Source organism: Muntiacus reevesi, chromosome 10 (genome assembly GCF_963930625.1).
Source record: "Muntiacus reevesi chromosome 10, mMunRee1.1, whole genome shotgun sequence".
Taxonomy (NCBI): domain Eukaryota; kingdom Metazoa; phylum Chordata; class Mammalia; order Artiodactyla; family Cervidae; genus Muntiacus; species Muntiacus reevesi.
In genome coordinates this window covers 60848872-60867557 of record NC_089258.1, presented here as the reverse complement: position 1 = coordinate 60867557, position 18686 = coordinate 60848872, and the positions used below count along the sequence as shown (strand labels likewise).

General features: G+C 35.1%; 1 protein-coding gene across 24 annotated transcripts in view; it reads left to right on the top strand.

The window, feature by feature from the left end:
* Positions 1–18686, top strand: part of PCM1 (pericentriolar material 1) — an 84481-nt gene that overhangs the window by 62769 nt on the left and 3026 nt on the right. For 10 of the 24 annotated variants that reach the window (XM_065947332.1, XM_065947341.1, XM_065947344.1 and 7 more), the window contains 12 exons: positions 3593–3704; positions 5401–5562; positions 5797–5933; positions 9620–9754; positions 10413–10610; positions 12300–12362; positions 12624–12759; positions 13054–13214; positions 15820–15895; positions 16217–16491; positions 18039–18131; positions 18220–18334. In XM_065947332.1, the coding sequence (XP_065803404.1) occupies positions 3593–3704; positions 5401–5562; positions 5797–5933; positions 9620–9754; positions 10413–10610; positions 12300–12362; positions 12624–12759; positions 13054–13214; positions 15820–15895; positions 16217–16491; positions 18039–18131; positions 18220–18334 (1663 nt within the window). Of the gene's footprint in view, positions 1–2744; positions 3181–3592; positions 3705–5400; positions 5563–5796; positions 5934–9619; positions 9755–10412; positions 10611–12299; positions 12363–12623; positions 12760–13053; positions 13215–15819; positions 15896–16216; positions 16492–18038; positions 18132–18219; positions 18335–18686 lie in introns of those variants that run through there. The other 14 variants (XM_065947353.1, XM_065947352.1, XM_065947350.1 and 11 more) reach the window with 4 other exon arrangements.

Sequence of the window (18686 nt, the reverse complement as noted above, 5' to 3'; positions counted from 1 at the left end):
TAATATGATAACATGAGCTTTTTTTCTGAAAAGATAGTGTTTTTTCCAGAGATCATCTTCTTTTCTTCATGTATAGTAATTTCCTTACAATTATTGAGGACTTCTAAATTTTTGCTCTATTTTTGCTCCTGTGTTTAAAATGGTACTTCCCCAAGTCATCTTTTCTGCTTAAAAATTTTCTTCACTAGTCTCCAGCCCTTAAACTACTATGAACATAAACCTGTGTACAAAAAGTACATGATTTTGATTGACTTTATTACCAAATATAAGTTACTGTAACAGATTGGTACTTGGGATTAATTGTTATTATAACCAGTTGAAAATTGTGGGCTCTTTTTTGGTGGGAAATGAAGTGTTCCATAAAACATAGGAGGTACTAGCTTATATTAAATTTATTAACCTTGAAATGACTGAGAGCATGAAGAATGTCTTTTTTAAAAAATCTTTTTTAATAATTTTATATCCTTAACTCTAGTGCCTTTCTTTTTATCCAAATTTCATATAGGCAGCATTACTTTCAATTATTTTAAAGGATTTGAGCCCATTGTTTTGCACCATCAACAGTAAATTTGGAAAGTTGAGCTACAACTTATGATATAATTAACCTGACAAGCTTTTAAAGTTAAATAAGATTTAAAGATCCAGTAATACTTTGTAAGTAGGTGTATTAGCTTAGGCTGGTTCACTAAAATACTGTAGACTTGATGGCTTAAACAACAGAGATTTTATTTCTCACGATTCTGGAGGCTAGGAAGTCCTAAGACTGTTGTACCAACAGACTCGGTTCTTGATGAGGACCCTCTTCCTGGCTTGCAGATGGCCACCTTCTCCCTGTATCCTTGTGCAATGAGAGAAAGCTCTGACGTCTCTTCTTTGTCTTTAAAGGGTCATCAAGGGGACTCTACCCTCGTGACTTCATTTAAATCTGATTACCTCTCAGACGCCCTACCTCCTGATGTCTCCACATTGGGAGTTAAACTTCAGTATATAAATTTTGTGGGGGACACAAAAATTCATTCCATTACCATAGGGACTTGGCAGAAATAACTATACTTAGAATTACTTTTAAATAACTAAATCAGTTCTTTAATTTTCCATCTAAAACTTAAATTCTTCATTTATGTCATCGTCTTCCCTATATTAATGTCATTTAGTCAGGAGCAGTGCTAGCATAACGTCCAGTGTTTGTATCCACAGATCCAGAGCAGTGCTAGCCACTAGAACGTTCTCCAGTGATGGAAATGTCTTACAATCTGCATTGTGTAGTACAGTATCTATTAGCACACGTGGCTTTCGAGCACTAATGTGGCTAACGGGATTGAGGAACTAAATTTTAAATGTTCTTTAACTAGCTGCATGGCTAGTGGTTACCATATTGGGTGTTTATAGAGTCTCATTCTCCATGTTACTAAGCCAGGGTCCTTGGAGTTCCATTTATGGAGGTTTTCACATACCTTTTAGGGCATGTAAACATTTCCATGCCATGAAAGAGAGAACTGAGGTGGTCATCTGGAGATTATAAATTAAGGAGGAGGAGGAATTAAGGTTTAGGAAGAGGAAGAAACAGTTTCCATCATCTACTCCAGGTGCTGTAAAATGGCAAAGGCACATAGACCTTTGGGTCTTGCTTGAAGGTGTAACAAAATGTTTCTATTTCTTAAAACATGTTCCCTCATGCGAGAATTTCCTTTATAATCAGGGACAGACCTTTCATTTCATAATTTAAGAGAAGCTTTAAAAGATCAGTAACTAGGAAAGAAGATAGTTGTGAAATGAGTTGCAGTCAAAATATTTTTGAGACTCCCTCCTACTCACACTGTACACAAAAATAAATTTGAAACTACTTTATAGTACTAGAAGGAACTTCCCTGGTGGCTCAGTGGTAAAGAATCCACCTTCCAATGCCGGAGACACAGGTTCTATTGCTGGGTCGGGAAGATTCCCTGGAGGAGGAAGTGGCAAACCACTCCAGTATTCTTGCCTGGGAAATTCCATGGACAGAGGAGCCTGACAGGCTACAGTCCATGGGGTCTCAAAAGAGTCAGACACAACTTAGTCACTAAACAACAATAACAGCACTGGAAAAGTTAAAACTTATAAAACTTACAAAAGAAAAGAAAACTATGATTTTGACATGAGAGATTTTGTAGGACACAGCACTAAATATGAAAGGAAAAAAATTAATACATTGGACTTCATCAAAATAAAATCCTGCTTTTCAAAAGATACCATTAGGAGAAAACAGCCTTAGTACATATATCTGGCAAATGACTATATAAAAAGCCTGACTATATAAAGGACTTCTAAAACTTAATTGTAAGAAATCGACTCAAGGGACTCCCTGGCTGTCCAGTGGTTAAGGCTTTGTGCTTCCAGTGCAGGAGGCCTGGGTTCAATCCCTGGTTGGGGAACAAGGATTCCATATGCCATGGGGTGTGTCCAGAAAAAAAAATCAACTCATGAAAATGGGCAAGAGATTTGAACATGTACTTCACAAAAGAAGATATATAAATGGCCAGTGTGCAAATTAAAACCACATGAGATTCTACCTCACACCTGCTAGAAAAGCTGAAATCTAAAAGATGGACAATAAGAAGTGTTGGTGTGAACTTGAGAAATGGTTGGAACTTTCATACTGCTTTTAGGATTGTAAAAATTGTTAACAACCACTTTGGAAGGCAGTTGGGCAGTTCTTGTAAAGTTAAACATAAACTTGGCATGTGACCCAGCAATTTCTCTTCTAGGTGTTCATCCAAGAGAAATGAAAACATGTCCACAAATACTTGTACACTAATGTTAATAGCATCTTTAGTCATGATAGCCTCAAACTGGAAACATCAACAGATAAATGGATAAACAAACAGTGGTATATCCATACAATGGAATACTATTTCAGCCATTAAAAAAATAATGAACTTCTGAAACACAGCAACATGGATTAATTTCAGAAACATACTGAGTGAAAGAAGCAAGACACCGAAAAGTATATACTGAGTGATTCCACTTATATAAGGTTCTAGAAACAGCAAAACTAATCTCTGGTGATAGAAATCATGTGAGTGGGGAGTAGAGGACACAAAGGAACTCCGGGCTGATGGAAATGGTCTTATCTTTAGGAAAGATGGTTGCCTCAGTGCATATATTTTTCAAAACTCATCAGACTGTACACTTAATGGGTGCATTGTTGTATGTAAATTATGTTTCAATAAAAATTTTTAAAAATATAAATGATGCTGTCAGTGTTTTTCTTCTGATATGAGACAACCAGATATCATAGTAAATTATTAGATATTGTTAGAGTTTGAAGATAGAATTTCCCTGAGGGTGTGGAAGTAATGTTACCTTTTCCAAGTTAGAATTTAATTAGTAGGTGGTACTATGTATTCTCATCTCCATAATGACAAAGTGTTCTGCAAAGTTACTTAATATTTTGATATTCTCTGTGACTCTGTATTCAACCATATAACTTTCATTATATCACAGTTTTAAGTGTTTTATGCAAATAGTTTCTATGTTAAATTTTTAATATTAATCATAAAATTTTTAAAGGAATACTAGTGACTTTTATTTGTTTTTTTAAACTACAACTTAGGAAACTTTTGAGAAGAACTTTGAGAGAGAAACACATAACATAAGTGAGCAAAATGATGCTGATAATGCTAGTGTATCTTCAACTTGTGAACCTTTTGCAACAGATGTTCTCGGTAAGCAGATTTTTTTGTAATCTTAGAACATGACTTTAATAAAGTCTTTGAATTGCATTGATAAGGAAACAAAAGTTTAGTAAGGGAAGGTGTGGTAGAAAGAATGTGAACTTAAAACACTATCCATCCATCAGTCTAAATTCAGCCATCTCTTGACTGTTAACTCTGACTTTGGGCCAGTCATCTCACCTTTCTGACTTTCTGCATATACTTAGGAAATGGGGTCTTTTACCATGCTCTGTTCTTGTGAAAAATATGCAGTTTTCTAGCATGCATAGTAGAAGTTCAGAGAATGTTCATTTACCTTAAAGAAAAAGTCATCCCTTGTCAGTTCTGTGAGAAGAGACTCTGAATGCTCAGTTGCCATAACAACGACATGCCATATATATTAGGCAATTAATGTTTAATAAGTGAATGAAATAATTTTTTTTACTAAATGTTGAATTTCAAAATAAAAATCATCTAGTTAAAAAAAAGAAAAGGTCATCTTCTAAGATCTTCTAGTTAATCAGTAAAAAAATTTAGAGGTAGCATTGCCTCATCCAGTCACATCTTTAATAAAAATGTGAACTTTGTAATTTGCAGTAAAAACCGAAATTTCTTAGCATATATAATCATTGTTAGAAACCCAGCAACTCTAAGACATGGCACATTGCATTTTTTCCATCAGTAGTAAAACAAAAGCTTAGAAGATCTCATAGATCAGAGAGTAAGAAGCCCCAAGTCCTAAATTTGGAAAGAAAATAAGAGAAAAGAAAGATGTCTGTGTACCTGATTCATTTTCCAGGCTGTAGCATATCAAAATGTCCCCAAGTATTTACTCATTCAGATTTCCAGGACACTTAGTTGATAGAATAATGTCCTGTAATTCTAGTTTTTGTTTATATGATGAGAACAAGATTTAGATGATTTTAAGAGTCTTTTCCATGACAAAAGAAAAGGGTCAAGCCTTGCTGTATTGTTAGGTACCTATCTTTTAGTAAGTAGTAAGTTTTCCTTTTGCCTTACTAAGTATTAATACAAGGACTCTCAACCCTAGCTCTCTCTAGGAGCTTCGTCTATTAAGTATTAGTACCTATCAAGATTGTACTGAGCTCATGTCATTATAGAGAAAAGGCACTCTATAGCCAACCTTCTCCCTCAATTGTACCTACTTTCTGAGTTCTCAAGCAATTTTAAATTGTACCTGTTTATTTTCATTAGCTGATTGTTTATTCACAGTCCTTCAACATTAGCTTTGTCTGAAGTGAGCAAAAAAGAATTGGGAAATCTCATTCTTAGGTCTTGTCTTTACCTTAATTGCTTGTATTAGGTTGGATTATTTACATCAGAATTTGCATGATATTTTGAAGTTATTTTTTATTGTACTGTTTATGTGGAATAACATATGGACTTGAGAGTCTAAGAGACCTGGGTTCCAATTCTTGATTCTGTATTTAACTGGCTGTGAAACCTTGGGCAATTGCTTAAGTTCTGTGAAAATGAGGGTACTATCATCTACTATATAGGGTTATTTTAAGGATTAAATGCATCTGGTAATACATGCCAAGTACCCAAATAGTACAGTATCTGAAACTTGTTAAGTTAGTTTTTCTTCCCTATATTCAGACATTATATTTTTATTAGAAAATTTTTTAGGATACATGAAAAAACTTTACTTTTATATCTTCTAGAAATATTTCTGTTCTGTACACAGGTGACACTGTGATTCACTTGGATCAGGCATTAGCCAGAATGAGAGACTACACGCATATGAAGATGGAGGCTGAAAGTGGTACAGATGTGAGGTGCACCTGCAGGATCATTGAGGATGACGATGGTGCTGCCGCCACAACCACAGTTAACAATAATTTAGAAGGTGTGTTCTTGAATTGACTAAAAATCCATATATAAAGAACCAGGAACCTCACCTGATGTATAATAGGAATTTTTTGACCACTTTTCTTTTAATTATCAGTGGTACTAGAACTACATGGATGTTCTTACTTTAGTATAAAATCAGAATTCAATATTATTTAGAATTTTGCGTAAATGTATACATTTCACATCATAGACTTCATTTGCTACTGTAGCATTTTCTTTTTTAAAATAGAAACTCCTGTTATTGAAAATCATAGTTCACAGCAACCTGTGAGTGAAGTTTCTACCGTCCCGTGTCCTAGAATTGATACTCAGCAGCTGGACCGGCAAATTAAAGCAATTATGAAAGAAGTCATTCCTTTTTTGAAGGTAAGTAATAATTTTTAAAAATAAATAAATGTTCTCTTTTATATTTTAAAATTCATGCCAAAGACTCCTTCATAGTAAATTAAGAAAATAGATAAAAGAAAAATCTAAAACCACTCATAATTTTGTTACCCAGAGATAGCACCTGTCAATATTTTGTCAACCTTTCTGTAATATTTTGCCCACATATATGTGCATTCCACTTTTTTCAAATATTAATGATACCATAAACATCTTTCTAGATCACTATTTTTCTATTGCGTATTTTTTAATGGCTATACACGTTGATTCATTATTTATTCAAAAATTTTTGTGGAATACCTACTTTATGCCAGGTGTTGGGACATAATAATGAACAAGTCAAGGCCTTTGCTCTCATGAAGTTTACATGCTAGGATGAGAATTTGGATTTTAAAAAATAAGTAAATATAAAACATATAAGTAGATGTATGTCAGGTAGTCCATGCAGAGAATTAAAATAAGGTGATGTGATGGTGTGTTTTTGACTGGATGGTCAGGTAAGTCGTGAAGAAGGAACATTTATGCAGAGGTGTGAATAAGAAGCTAGCTTAAGCCAAGATCATTCCAGACAGAGAAAGGCCTTGAAGTAGAAGCTTGCTTGGCATGTTGAAGAAACTGGAAGAATGATTGTATGGCTGTAGGAAATTGGTGTGAGATGGTGTTGGAATAGGAGGAAGGGCCAATTATGCAGACTGTCATAGGCATGGGTCAAAGCTTGGATTTTGTTGGAAGTTCGAATGGGAACTCTTAGGAGATTTTAAGTAAGAGAAAACAAAATCTGATGTTTCTGGAGAATTGAGTATAGGGGTCAGAATAACAGTGAAGCAGGTGAGAAATACTCATGACTTAGACAAGGGTGTGGTACTAAAGATGGGGCACAGTAGGCAATTGGGGTATATTTTGAAAATCAGCAGATCCTACTAATAGTACATGAGGTCACCTAAAGCACAGCACTAGATAAGAGAAGGGAGCCTAGAATTAGGGCCCAGGATCAGGTGATCAAACATACAGATGTTGTGCAAAAGCCAGAGTTGACTAAGTAGGACTGCCAGTAGTAAGTTATATGACTGCTACTGTGGGGGTTGAGTATTCATAGAACAGATTTCCTGTTAATTATTTTATTAGTTCCTGTTGTTAAATGTTTGTGTTTATTCTCTTCTGGTTTCTTTTTCACTGTTATGAAAAATGCTTAAATGATTTAGCTAAATTTAAATATGCATCCCATTTTTATTTCCTTTGAAATAATTCTTAGACATAGAATTTGTAGCTTTAAGGGTATGAATATTTTTAAGGCTTTTGAGACATTATGCTACATTATCCCTCAGAAAGGTTAACAATTTATATTCGTAGCAACAGTGAGACTATGAGACAAGTAAAGCAGTACCATTTTTTGTTTAATAACAAGGAAGAGGGGAGAGAAGGAAACATGCAAAGTCAGGACTGTTTTCTGAGATGGGACTCCTATATTCTCATTTAAAATGGAAATTAAAAAAAAAAGAGGTGAAAAGACAATCTTTTCATTCAGAGTTGTGAAACTACAAGATATGTTGTCATCAGATTCATTTTTTACAACCTACTTGTACTTGCCAGTGTGTTAGATGCTGACAGCAAAAATTTTTGTTTCCGTTCACTTATATTTCTTCCCTTGGTGGAAGTAATTGCTTTCTTTGAAATATTTTGAGAGAAGAGAGAAGAAGCATTTCTAAGAACTGTTTTCTCCGAAGAGACTTGATAGCCAAGAGAAGAAAGAGGATCCATCTGTCTAACGCCCAAATTATTGCATGTAGAGACTGAAAACCTTAGTCTCTTCCTGAGCACCCGCAGCAGCTCCAGATGGTTCTGTCTCTGCTTCCTCTTCTAATCTTTCAACTCTCCTCCTGGCATTACTAGTGCTTCGAAGGCTTTGACACTTGCTGATGCTTCTGTCTAGAATGCTGTTTCTTCACATGCCTGCATGGCTTTTTCCTTTGAACCCTGAAGGCTTTAGTCAAATGTTATTTTTTTGGTGAACAGATCTCCCCTTTCCTTACCTGCTTTTCTTTATCTTCATAGTGCTTGTCACCTTATAACCTATTTAATATTTGCTTATTGATTTTGTCTGTTTCCCTTGTTACATGTAAACTCTGTGAAGTCGTGAAGATTTACATCAGAGATGTTAATCTGTTTTGGTCACTGTCTTACCAGTGCCAGGAATAATACATGCACGTAGTAGGTACTCAGTAAATACTTCCTGAATGTTAGTAAATGAATTGATCTACCAAACCTTGACTGTGGTTTTTAAACTAGTCAAGTATATAGCTTGAAATTGTTGGCCTACAGGATCCAGATCAGATTGAGCATTGCTCTTAAAACTTCTGCAGCCTGATCCCAGCCTCTTAACTGTTCCTTCCACATGCACTGTATCCTGCTTGACATTGTTCAGAAATGCACATTGCCCGTGTTACTTCCTTTGCCCAGATGCCCTTTATCCTTCTTCTGTTGGTCTTATCCTTCAGGATTCAGCTGAAATAGTTTTGTATGTATTTGCTGGCAGAATTTCTCCTTCTTTTCCCTGCTTTTGGGAAACTTGGTACCTGTCTTTATTAGAGCACTTATGACAAAGTATCACGATTTTCTGCCCTGTACCCTGCCAGTAGAACAAGATCTGTCTCAATTTCTTAGTACTTAATACTCAAGAAGGACTTCAGAGACTAGATAAAGGGAATTTGAGGAGATTAAACAAATACACCAATTTCACCAATTATTTTTGTGCCCTTACTAAAATATGTTTTCACCCGCTCAAATATTTATATTCCTATAAATTATAAGAATATGTACTGTTTTACTCTATTTAGGTTATTGCTTACTTCCATCTTAGCCATAAAGAGTATTGCCTTTTTTCTTTTACATTTTTGTGTTCATGTAAAGCAATAAATACTTTTAAATGTGTCTTTTTTGTTAAATTAGGTATATTGGTAGTGATATTTATTTGATATGTATAATTATTTTCTAAATGTTTTAAAAAAATGTAAATAACTTACCTTCATGTGTAGGAAAGGAAACCATCTCCGAGATTTTTGTTGCATTTGCAATTTTGTGTCTGATTCTATTCTTCATGAGGATTTCCTTGCTAAATTTATCACTTCAGACAATTTCTGAGGCCAACAAAATGAGAACTAATGATCTGATTTCAGCTATTTTATTATGTCTCATTTCACTTCAAATCTTGATTTTTTTGGGTAGACTTCAGAGGGCTGCTTAACATCTTCCAACCCACAGGATGTCAGCAGTGCCAAGACTGAGGAAAGTTAGCAGATAACACAGGAAATTTGGTGGAAGGTGAAGTACAGTTGTGCGAGTAGTTGAACTGAACTACAAATAGGCAGGCATACAGGCGATACGGAAACTATGGCAGGAATAGTTCCTTAAAGTACAGACAGGAAGTAGTGGAAAATGTTGAATCAGCCAGTTTCTTTTATTGGCTAGTATCTGGTACGGTGAATCAAAATTTGCAAACCTTTTAATGTGTATGTAGTGGGGAGTTGGCTGTTCTTATGAACAAAGTCTCCAAATGTGCATCTAAAAGCTGAGGAGCTTATGCAAGAACAATACAATCTCATATATCATGTGGATTAACACTTTTTATACAATAGGTAAGTTATAGCTTAACCAACTAGAATTTTTCTCAGGAGCACATGGATGAAGTATGTTCTTCTCAACTTCTAACCTCAGTAAGACGCATGGTTTTGGTCCTTACTCAGCAAAACAATGAGAGCAAAGAGTTTGTAAAGTTCTTTCATAAGCAGCTTGGAAGTATATTACAGGTAAGAGTTTGTACTTGTATGACTTACCAGTATGTACCATGTGGTTAGGACTTTTTTCCCCCTATTTTCTGGCATTACACAATTTATTCAAGTAGATGTTCATTCTAGCATCCATTTGGGATGACGCTGTAATACTTTTTAGGTTATTCCTTACTTAATTTAAAAATATTGTATTAGGCCCTGTGTCTTCATTTAACTTTACCATCTCTAAGGCTTGTCCCAACTCTAACAAAATTTTGTTTTGATTTTTCCCCTACCTAAGAACAACATTTCAAGTTTGAAATGTTTAGAAAGTATTCCTTGGTATTTTCTAAAATAATTTTTTTTCTTTTACCAATCTGGGAAATAGTGGAAGCTGGAAACTATTGATAGTAGAGACTTCTTGGGCTGTAACAGTAACTAAATTATGTAATGGTAGTGGTTCGTAACTGGGGGCAGGACTAGCAAGAGTCCTACTTAGTAATATTCTTAGTAATAGTAACCTATTGTTTTTTAGCCTATCTTAGACATTAGTTTTAAGTTTTTCAGTACTAAAAAGTAATAAAATTGTTTTTCCCTTCATGAGTATTATAATTCAAATTTGTTAATCATCTATATTTCTCTACCCACAGTTAAAGTTTGCTATAATCTTAAAGTGATTTGGTTTATCTTTGAATAGGATTCACTGGCAAAATTTGCTGGCAGAAAACTGAAGGATTGTGGAGAAGATCTTCTTGTAGAGATATCTGAAGTGTTATTTAATGAATTGGCTTTCTTTAAGCTCATGCAAGATTTGGATAATAATAGTGTAACTGTTAAACAGAGATGCAAAAGGAAAATAGAAGCCGCTGGAGTGATACAGTCTTATGCAAAAGAGGTGAATGACATTCATTTTGATATAGAAATAGTTGTGATTAGTGTATAAATGTCCATTTTTATCTTTATGAGTAAATGAAATCATACTTGACCTCACCAAAGTAGTTTTTTTTTTTTTTCGTAATATGAGTTAATCATATTATAAGTCAGTACATACACCAGCCACTTGCTGACTCTCAGGAGTAGCAGCAGTGGCTCAGCATCAGGGATGCAGACAGGAACAGGTGGCAGGGGATTGGCAAGTGTCCACTCCACGTTACGGCCGCTTACCCAGAAAAGAGAGGAGGACTGGGATCTGGCTCTTGGCCAGCTGCCTGCCGTGGCTGTTGTCAGTCACAGTAGATGCCCCAGGAGAGTCAGCACCCCAGCCAGCACACATGCTTGTTATTAGTTAGGACCTTGGTTGCACATCCCTGTAGCTCCTTATGCCCTGTTGAATTAGTCTTGATCACATACAAAATTGGATGTTTTTTCCCCTCAACTGAGGCATACCAGGAGGCTTTTCCTCTAGACACCAGCACTCTTTTCTTGACTCCCTAATCATGAGAGGAAAAACAGGTCAAGACCCAAAACAGAAAGAGATAACCCTTCTTGCCGAAATCTAAAGTAGATAAAATCAGGCTATCTTTTTCAAGCTTTTCCTAATGTTTTTCTTCTAGACATAAGTTTCAGATCATTTCAGCCATTACTTAGAACTTGAAGAAAATAGAACAGGATGATATGATAAAAATGATAGAAAGGACTGCTTTAGATGGCAGAATCAAGAGGCTCCTTCAGGGGATGAAATGTGAGCTAAGCTGTGGAAAGACAAGAGGAGTTTATACTGAAGGTGAGAGGAGAGAACTGTTAAGTGTAACAGTGCCAGGCAGACAGAACCATTAAATATAAAGGCTTTAAAGCAGGATTGAGTGTTTTGGGGAACAGAGAGAAACTAGGGAGGCAGGAACACTTAAAATGAGGTGAGCCTGTAGGAGATGAAGTCACAGAGGTAGATAAGACAAATGTGTGAAATCTTAAAAACTGTTGTAGGGACCTTATATTTTATTTTATTCTAAGCATAATGGCAACTCATAGGAAAGTTTGAGAGAGAGGAGTATCATAATCTCAGTTTAAGATTTGTCAGGCTTCGTTATTGAGTAGGAATTGTAGGTGAGTAGAGAGAAGCAGAGAGACTGCTTGGAAGATTGTTGCAGTTGTCCATGTAAGAACTGGCTCAGCTCTGAGTGTGTAAGAAATGGGTAAGAAGTGTCTCAGCTCTGAGTGTGTAACAGCAGATACATTAGGATGATTGAGTCAAATGCAGTCTAGTAGTTCAGATGTGGGTAATAAACATAAGGTACAGGCTGATTCTGACTTGTGCATTTGGGTGAATGAAGGACAATTTACTGAGATTGGGAAGACTGAAGAGAGACTGGGGCTTTAGAAGGAAAGAAATCAAGATTTTTGTTTTGGATATAGTAAGTTTGTGATGTCCCTTAGATATCCAAGAAGATGTCAGGTAGACTGTGTTGCTTTTTGTTTTTCTTCATTTAAAAGGTTTATTTAATAAGAGTTGAATTTATATTTCTAAGAGAACACTAATCTCTTTGGATGGTGGTTTAAAAATGCAGGATTTGTTAAAGTTTACTGAGTACTTAAGTGTGATAATGAATGATCACCCCTGAATTCTGCCTAACCGATTTGCTTATAGGCCAAAAGGATTCTTGAAGGAGATCACAGTTCACCTGCTGGAGAAATTGATGATGAAGACAAAGTATGTGCTAATTTAGTGGCTTTTGAAACAAAAGATTAAATAATTTTAGTAACTTTTACCTTACTGGTAGAGAGCAAAGTAGATCATAAAATGTCCTTTCTTCTGACAGAGTTTTATTTTCTTTTAAAAACAACTAAATTTAAAACCATTCTTTATATTTTTAAATTAGATAATGACTTACTAATTTTTATGATAGACTTACTGTATACCTTTAAAAAATGTACTTTAAGGAATTAATTACTCGAATTTATTTGTGGCTAGGACAAGGATGAGACGGAAACAGTTAAGCAGACTCAAACGTCTGAGGTTTATGATGGTGACGGCCCCAAAAACGTGAGATCTGATGTTTCTGATCAAGAGGAAGATGAAGAAAGTGAAGAATGTCCAGTGTCTATTAGTAAGTCTGAAGGCTCTAGACTAGGCTTATGCATTAGTTCTTTACAGATCACTTAATGAAACAGTTTGTTGGAGTGGAATGAATATAGAATTAGGTGTCAGACAACTCTGAATTTCAGTGTGACCCTGACTAAATTACCAGTCCTTTCAACACCAGTTTTCTAGTACTTAATGGTTTTGAAGGTTTTAGATACTGTATGTGAAGCACTTACACAATGTAGGCATGCAATAAATGGGAGCTGTTATGAAGTAAGTGTTAAAATTTTTACCAAAAATTGTGTGTTAATCAACTTAGATTTGTCCAAAGCTGAAACTCAGGCTTTGACTAATTATGGAAGTGGAGAAGATGAGAATGAAGATGAAGAAATAGAAGAATTTGAAGAGGGACCTGTAGATGTCCAGACGTCACTTCAGGCTAACACTGAAACTACAGAAGAAAATGAACATGATGATCAGGTATTCCAGTGTAGACTCACACACTCTCCACCAGTCTTCCTATGACACCTAAAAGCACGTTCTTTTTAAACATGTTAAAATCAACAGCTTCCCCATTCTCATTTTCCTGAGTACAAACTTCTTTAATATCCTTATTGAAATCTAAAACACTTATTATTTTTTTATTTAGCAATGTTTTTACATTTAAAGCACTTAAAATATTTTAATAACAAATCCTGAAAACTATGTGATGACTTTAGATTTTTAACTTTTGATTTTTCTAGTTATACATGGAAGTAGTATGTAACAAAATAAAATCATTCTCCTTCCTATCCTCACCTCATCCTGCCCCAGAGGCAAAACTTTGTATGATTTCTTCTGCTGTTTACCCTCTATCTGAATAATATGAGTCTGCATTTATTCATTCATTTATGTGTTAGACATTACCTTTTGAATTCTGTTAGAGCAGGTGAAGACTCTCAGGTCACATATGTTCCTCATTTAATCATGTCTTTTGATTAAATCTGTATTTAATCAAATATTTAGATTTAAATGAACCATGCAAATATTACTAGCTGTTGAGCTAAGCAGATAGTGTTTATTGCTTAGTCTTGTACATTTTTTTCACCTGAATTTAATAATTGTCTCATTTTTTAATTTATTTTCTTTGATCACATACCCAAGTGCTTGCTCTGATTTTCTTCATGAACCAGTCTGTCAGTTTTGTCCTTTCCGGAGCTTGCTTCATTCCTGTTCCATTCTGGGTCTGGCTCTTCTTTAGCCCTATAGATAGCTACCAGCTAGGGAACGCCGTCTTTCGTACTTTTAGGTCTCAGTTTCTGGAATCAGATCTTGCCTTTCTCTTCCTTGGTTTATCACCTAATTTTGGTGGAACACATCTTGCAGTCACTCTCTAAGAAAGAGTGCAAAACATATCTTGACATTTTTTTCTCCCCCCTGCTCAGTCATGTCTGACTCTTTGAGACCCCATGGACTATAGCCCACCAGCCTCCTCTGTCCATGGAATTCTCGAGGCAGGAATACTAGAGTAGGTAGCCATTCTCTTCTCTAGTTGCCATTTTATATTGTCTAAGAAAACTCAGTGTTTCTGTGTTGAAAATCATTTCCCCTCAGGTCTTTGAAGGCATTTCTTAGTTCTGATTTTTCATATATGTCCTTTTTCCTCTCTAACTCTAGAAGTTTTTCCACCTGGAGTTCTGAAATTTCACAGTGATAATATGCATTGTTGCAGGTCTTTTTATTCACTACACTAGGTGGACTCAGTTGTCTTTTTAATCTGTAGCATGTTTTTCAGGATTGGTAAATTTTCTTTAATTTTCTTTATTTCTTCCTCACCATTTTCTCTTCTTTTCTTCTGAAATAAATGTTATCAGGTGTTAATTAGCCCTATTTTCTTCTTTTCATTTTATTGACACATTGATCTTTCTGTTTTATTACTTTCTGGGAGATTTATTTGACCTTAACTATATGATAGTATCTTTAGTTCAACTGTCATAATTTTAATTTCTAAGTACTTTTTTCTGTTTGTTATTTCTTTATAGCACCCTCTTACTTCATGGGAGCAGTATTTTCTCTTACCCACACAGAGGCTTTCTCCAAATATCCACTCTACCTTTGGTGCTTACATTAAAGAATAATACACCAAAAAGCCAGTTGAAATTCTTTTGGGCTTTACTGTGGGGCAGCCAAGTAGATAACTCTGATAGAAAATGCTAAATGTCAATTCCTATTGGAATAGTTTAATATCTCCAAAGTAGGGAGGGTCCGCCCATCTCCTTCTACCTGGTAGGAGGTCCCTTTCCTTGGCTCTTGGTGTTCTGAACTTGGATGTAGGGTTAGGGCTGAGGGTCCCACCATTATACAGACTTGCCCTAGATCTTCCGTTTCATTTTGACACTTTATCCTGTCATTCGTGCTTTCCATGGTGGCCCCCAGGCCTGAGACTAGCTCATTTCCTCCAAAATATAATCTCCCATTTTCTGTTGAGCCTGGGGAGGGAATCTTAAGTGTAACAAAATATAATCATTCCCCTTCCTATCCTCACCTCATCCTGCCCCAGAGGCAAAATTTTGTATGATTTCTTCTGTTGTTTACCCTCTATCTGAATAATATGTGTGTGCGTTTATTTATTCATTTATGTGTTAGACATTACTTTTTGAATTTTTTTATAGCAGGTGAAGACTCTCACCCCACCACTGTATTCCTTCCTTCCTAGAATCTGGGGCATCTAATTATGAGGTGAATCTTCAGTTTTCTCTCCTTCTACAGAAAGCAGTTAGCTTGTTCATCCTTCTCTCATTTCCTTCAGTTAACATCTACAAATAAGCAAGTATCTTTTAGTTTCATTTAATAGAGAGTCAGGCCTAAAAAAACAAATAGTAAAATCTATAATACTCCAGTTCTTTGTGTTATTCTGAAGTTAAGAAAAGTAAATTTTTTAAACTTAGCCATCTTGAAATTGCAACCACAGCCTTCTTGAAACACTTCTAGAAGATTATTTTAAAATTTCCTTGTATGAAGGTCTCAGGTTGGAAATACCATTCATCTCCTGTATAGTGACTGTATGTTTAGGTCCCACTATTAAGACATTATTTTTTCCTTCTAGGTTCCACAGCATGATTTTGAAAAATCATCAGAAAGCAAAAATGTCCCATCAGAACAAGAACCCACTACTAGTAAAGGTAAGAAAAGTTTAAAATTTCCATGTTAAAATTATCTGCAGTGTCCTTTATGTACTTAAAAACAAAGAAATCTAAATTCTTAGCTACTGCAAGTTCAGAGGTATTTTGGATCTGATACATGTCTTTTTTCTCTCCCTAAATCCTTTGTAGAAAATGCTAGGGCCTTGTTTCTGCAAACAGCTATTAAAGAAAAGTTGACAAATATCTAAACACAGAGACAAATTTTGTAAAGGAGGTAGTCTGATTATACATTTATACATTTTAGTCTTTATTTGGTGCAATAGTAAAACTTAATGACAGTTGCATTACACTAATGTTAAGACTTTCTTTTGATGACAGGTGACCAGGATAGCACTCCTGTGAAGCCCTGTTATCTCAATATCGTGGAAAATGAGCAACCTTTAAATAGCACTGTCCAGAAGGACACTCTCACTACCATCGACTCGTCCAGTCAGCCTAACCCTTTGCCTTTACCTTTAACTGAAATTGAAACCTTGGTGCCTAGAGTCAAAGAAGTGAAATCTGCTCAGGAGACTCCTGAAAGCTCTTTGGCTGGAAGTCCTGATACTGAATCTCCAGTGTTAGTGAATGACTATGTAGGTATCATGTGCATTTCATTTCTGTGCCCCTTTCTTCATTTGCAGGTTAACATTTCTAGTATATAAACACAACTCCACTTTGTGTTTGGGTTTAGAAACTGTTGGAGCATTTTTATTTCTCATTCAGACTTAACTTTAAACTCAAACAGAAGAGTGATAGTGAACCAAGATGACCATTTCAAAACCTAAAATTCTAGTTTTGAGAACCAAAGAGATGAACTGTATGTGGTAACCTTGAGAGAGTTCATTTGACAGCAGTAGAGTCCCTGTCTATAGTGAATGATGAAAAAGTAAGCTAGCGTTTATATTTATAATTTGCATTTATAATGTAAGTAGGTAAGTTTAGTTTTTCTCTGGACATTTGTTTCAATTTAATTTTATAGCCAATAGGTTGTTTTTTGGATACTTGGGGTGTGTATGTTTTATATACTTTGTCTTTTGGGTAAAAATGAAGGGATTTGTAATAATGTACCTTTAGGTCTAAAGAACATGTTTCACATATTATTTAATCAGCATCAGTTTTCTTCCCAAAGATATGTTTATAATATAATTTCAAAGCTTCTCAGCAAAAGGGGATTTATAGTATTTCAGAAACAGTAGAAAGAGTAACTATCTTAATTGTTTTATTTGCTTCACTAATAGTAAAATTTTCCATTGAAAACTGTAAAAGTTACTTATTAGGTTTCTTATTGTTATTATTTGATGAGTGCATAGAATTGCTACAGAAGGCATTTGCTCAGAATTTACTTGACATTAGATCATAGAAGGTCCTGAAGTTGGATTTCAGGCAGGGAACACTATTAAAGGTCTTTGCACAAGAAAGTGAAATGGTCAAAGTCACGGATTTTGAAGATGAATCCGATGACTGTATAAGAAGTGTTGTCAAGGAATCAAAGTTGAGAGTCTCCATTATCATGTAAATACAAACTGAGCTGAGTGAGAGAGGAATGGGTGAGAAATGTTTCAGAAAAAAGAAAAACTTAAGGTTTCCACTTGGGTAATTGGTAGAATGATGATACTATTAAAAACCAAAGAACTGGGAGAAAACGCTTCAGGTTTCAGAAAAACAGTGTGAGGTGATTTTTAATAACTTTTGTGAATTACTAAATTCACACCTCATCTTTCTGTTTGAGCTTCCATCCAGTTGATATTGAAAGTCTTATGTTTACTTATATTCTTCTGAATACAGCTCTGATGCATTGTTAATATATCAAGAAATGAGGGCTGTTCTAATTACTTTAGCCCTCAATGTAACTACTGCTGTTTCTCCCTTTAGCCTGTATGAACGGGCTCTTTGTTTTGTAAAATGGGTGCCCAGAAGCCTCACTGTGTGCCCACAGTTACAAGTGTGCAACCCTTCATGTTGAACTCTAGATTTCTGTTCTATTCATTGAGCTAAATATGGAAGAAAAGCAAATATGACAGAGTTACTGACATCTATACACACGTGAGAATCCACTTTATCTCTTGGCATGGATGACTTTGGTTTAGATCCAGAGATAGAGTGGATTGCCTTCATTAAATATAATTTGTTAATCTTACAGGAAGCAGAATCTGGTAACATAAGTCAGAAATCTGATGAAGAAGACTTTGTGAAAGTTGAAGATTTACCACTTAAACTGACAATATATTCAGAGGTATTTCGCTCTTTAATTACAGTTGTCATTTATAGCAGATATTGTGAAGATGAAAAGTGATTTTGTATTTTTAATTTTCATTCTACAGGCAGATCTAAGGAAGAAAATGGCAGAAGAAGAACAGAAAAACCACTTAGCTGGTGAAATATGTGAAATGCAGACTGAAGAATTAGCTGGGAATTCTCAGACACTAAAAGAACCTGGTAAGAGTTAGCAGTTTTAATCATATCACACTGAAAAGTTACTGAACCTTGATACCATCATTTTGTTTTAGTTTTTAAAATGTGCTACTAGTACCTGGAATATAGAAGCCAAACATTAGAAAGGAAGCATAATTCTATAAAAATGTTAGTTCCACTGCCCAATTTATAAAATAGTACTGTCAGATAATTTTCTCTATTTTTAGTTTTAACAGTGTAATAGATGCAGATGGCTTAAGAAAGAAAGGTACCGAGAAGTGAGTGATGATTGGCAAGAGCCCATTTCTTTTATTCACTGGTTTTCAGTTCTTTTGGAGGAAGCCTTTTATATCTCTGTATACTATTATAATTTTCC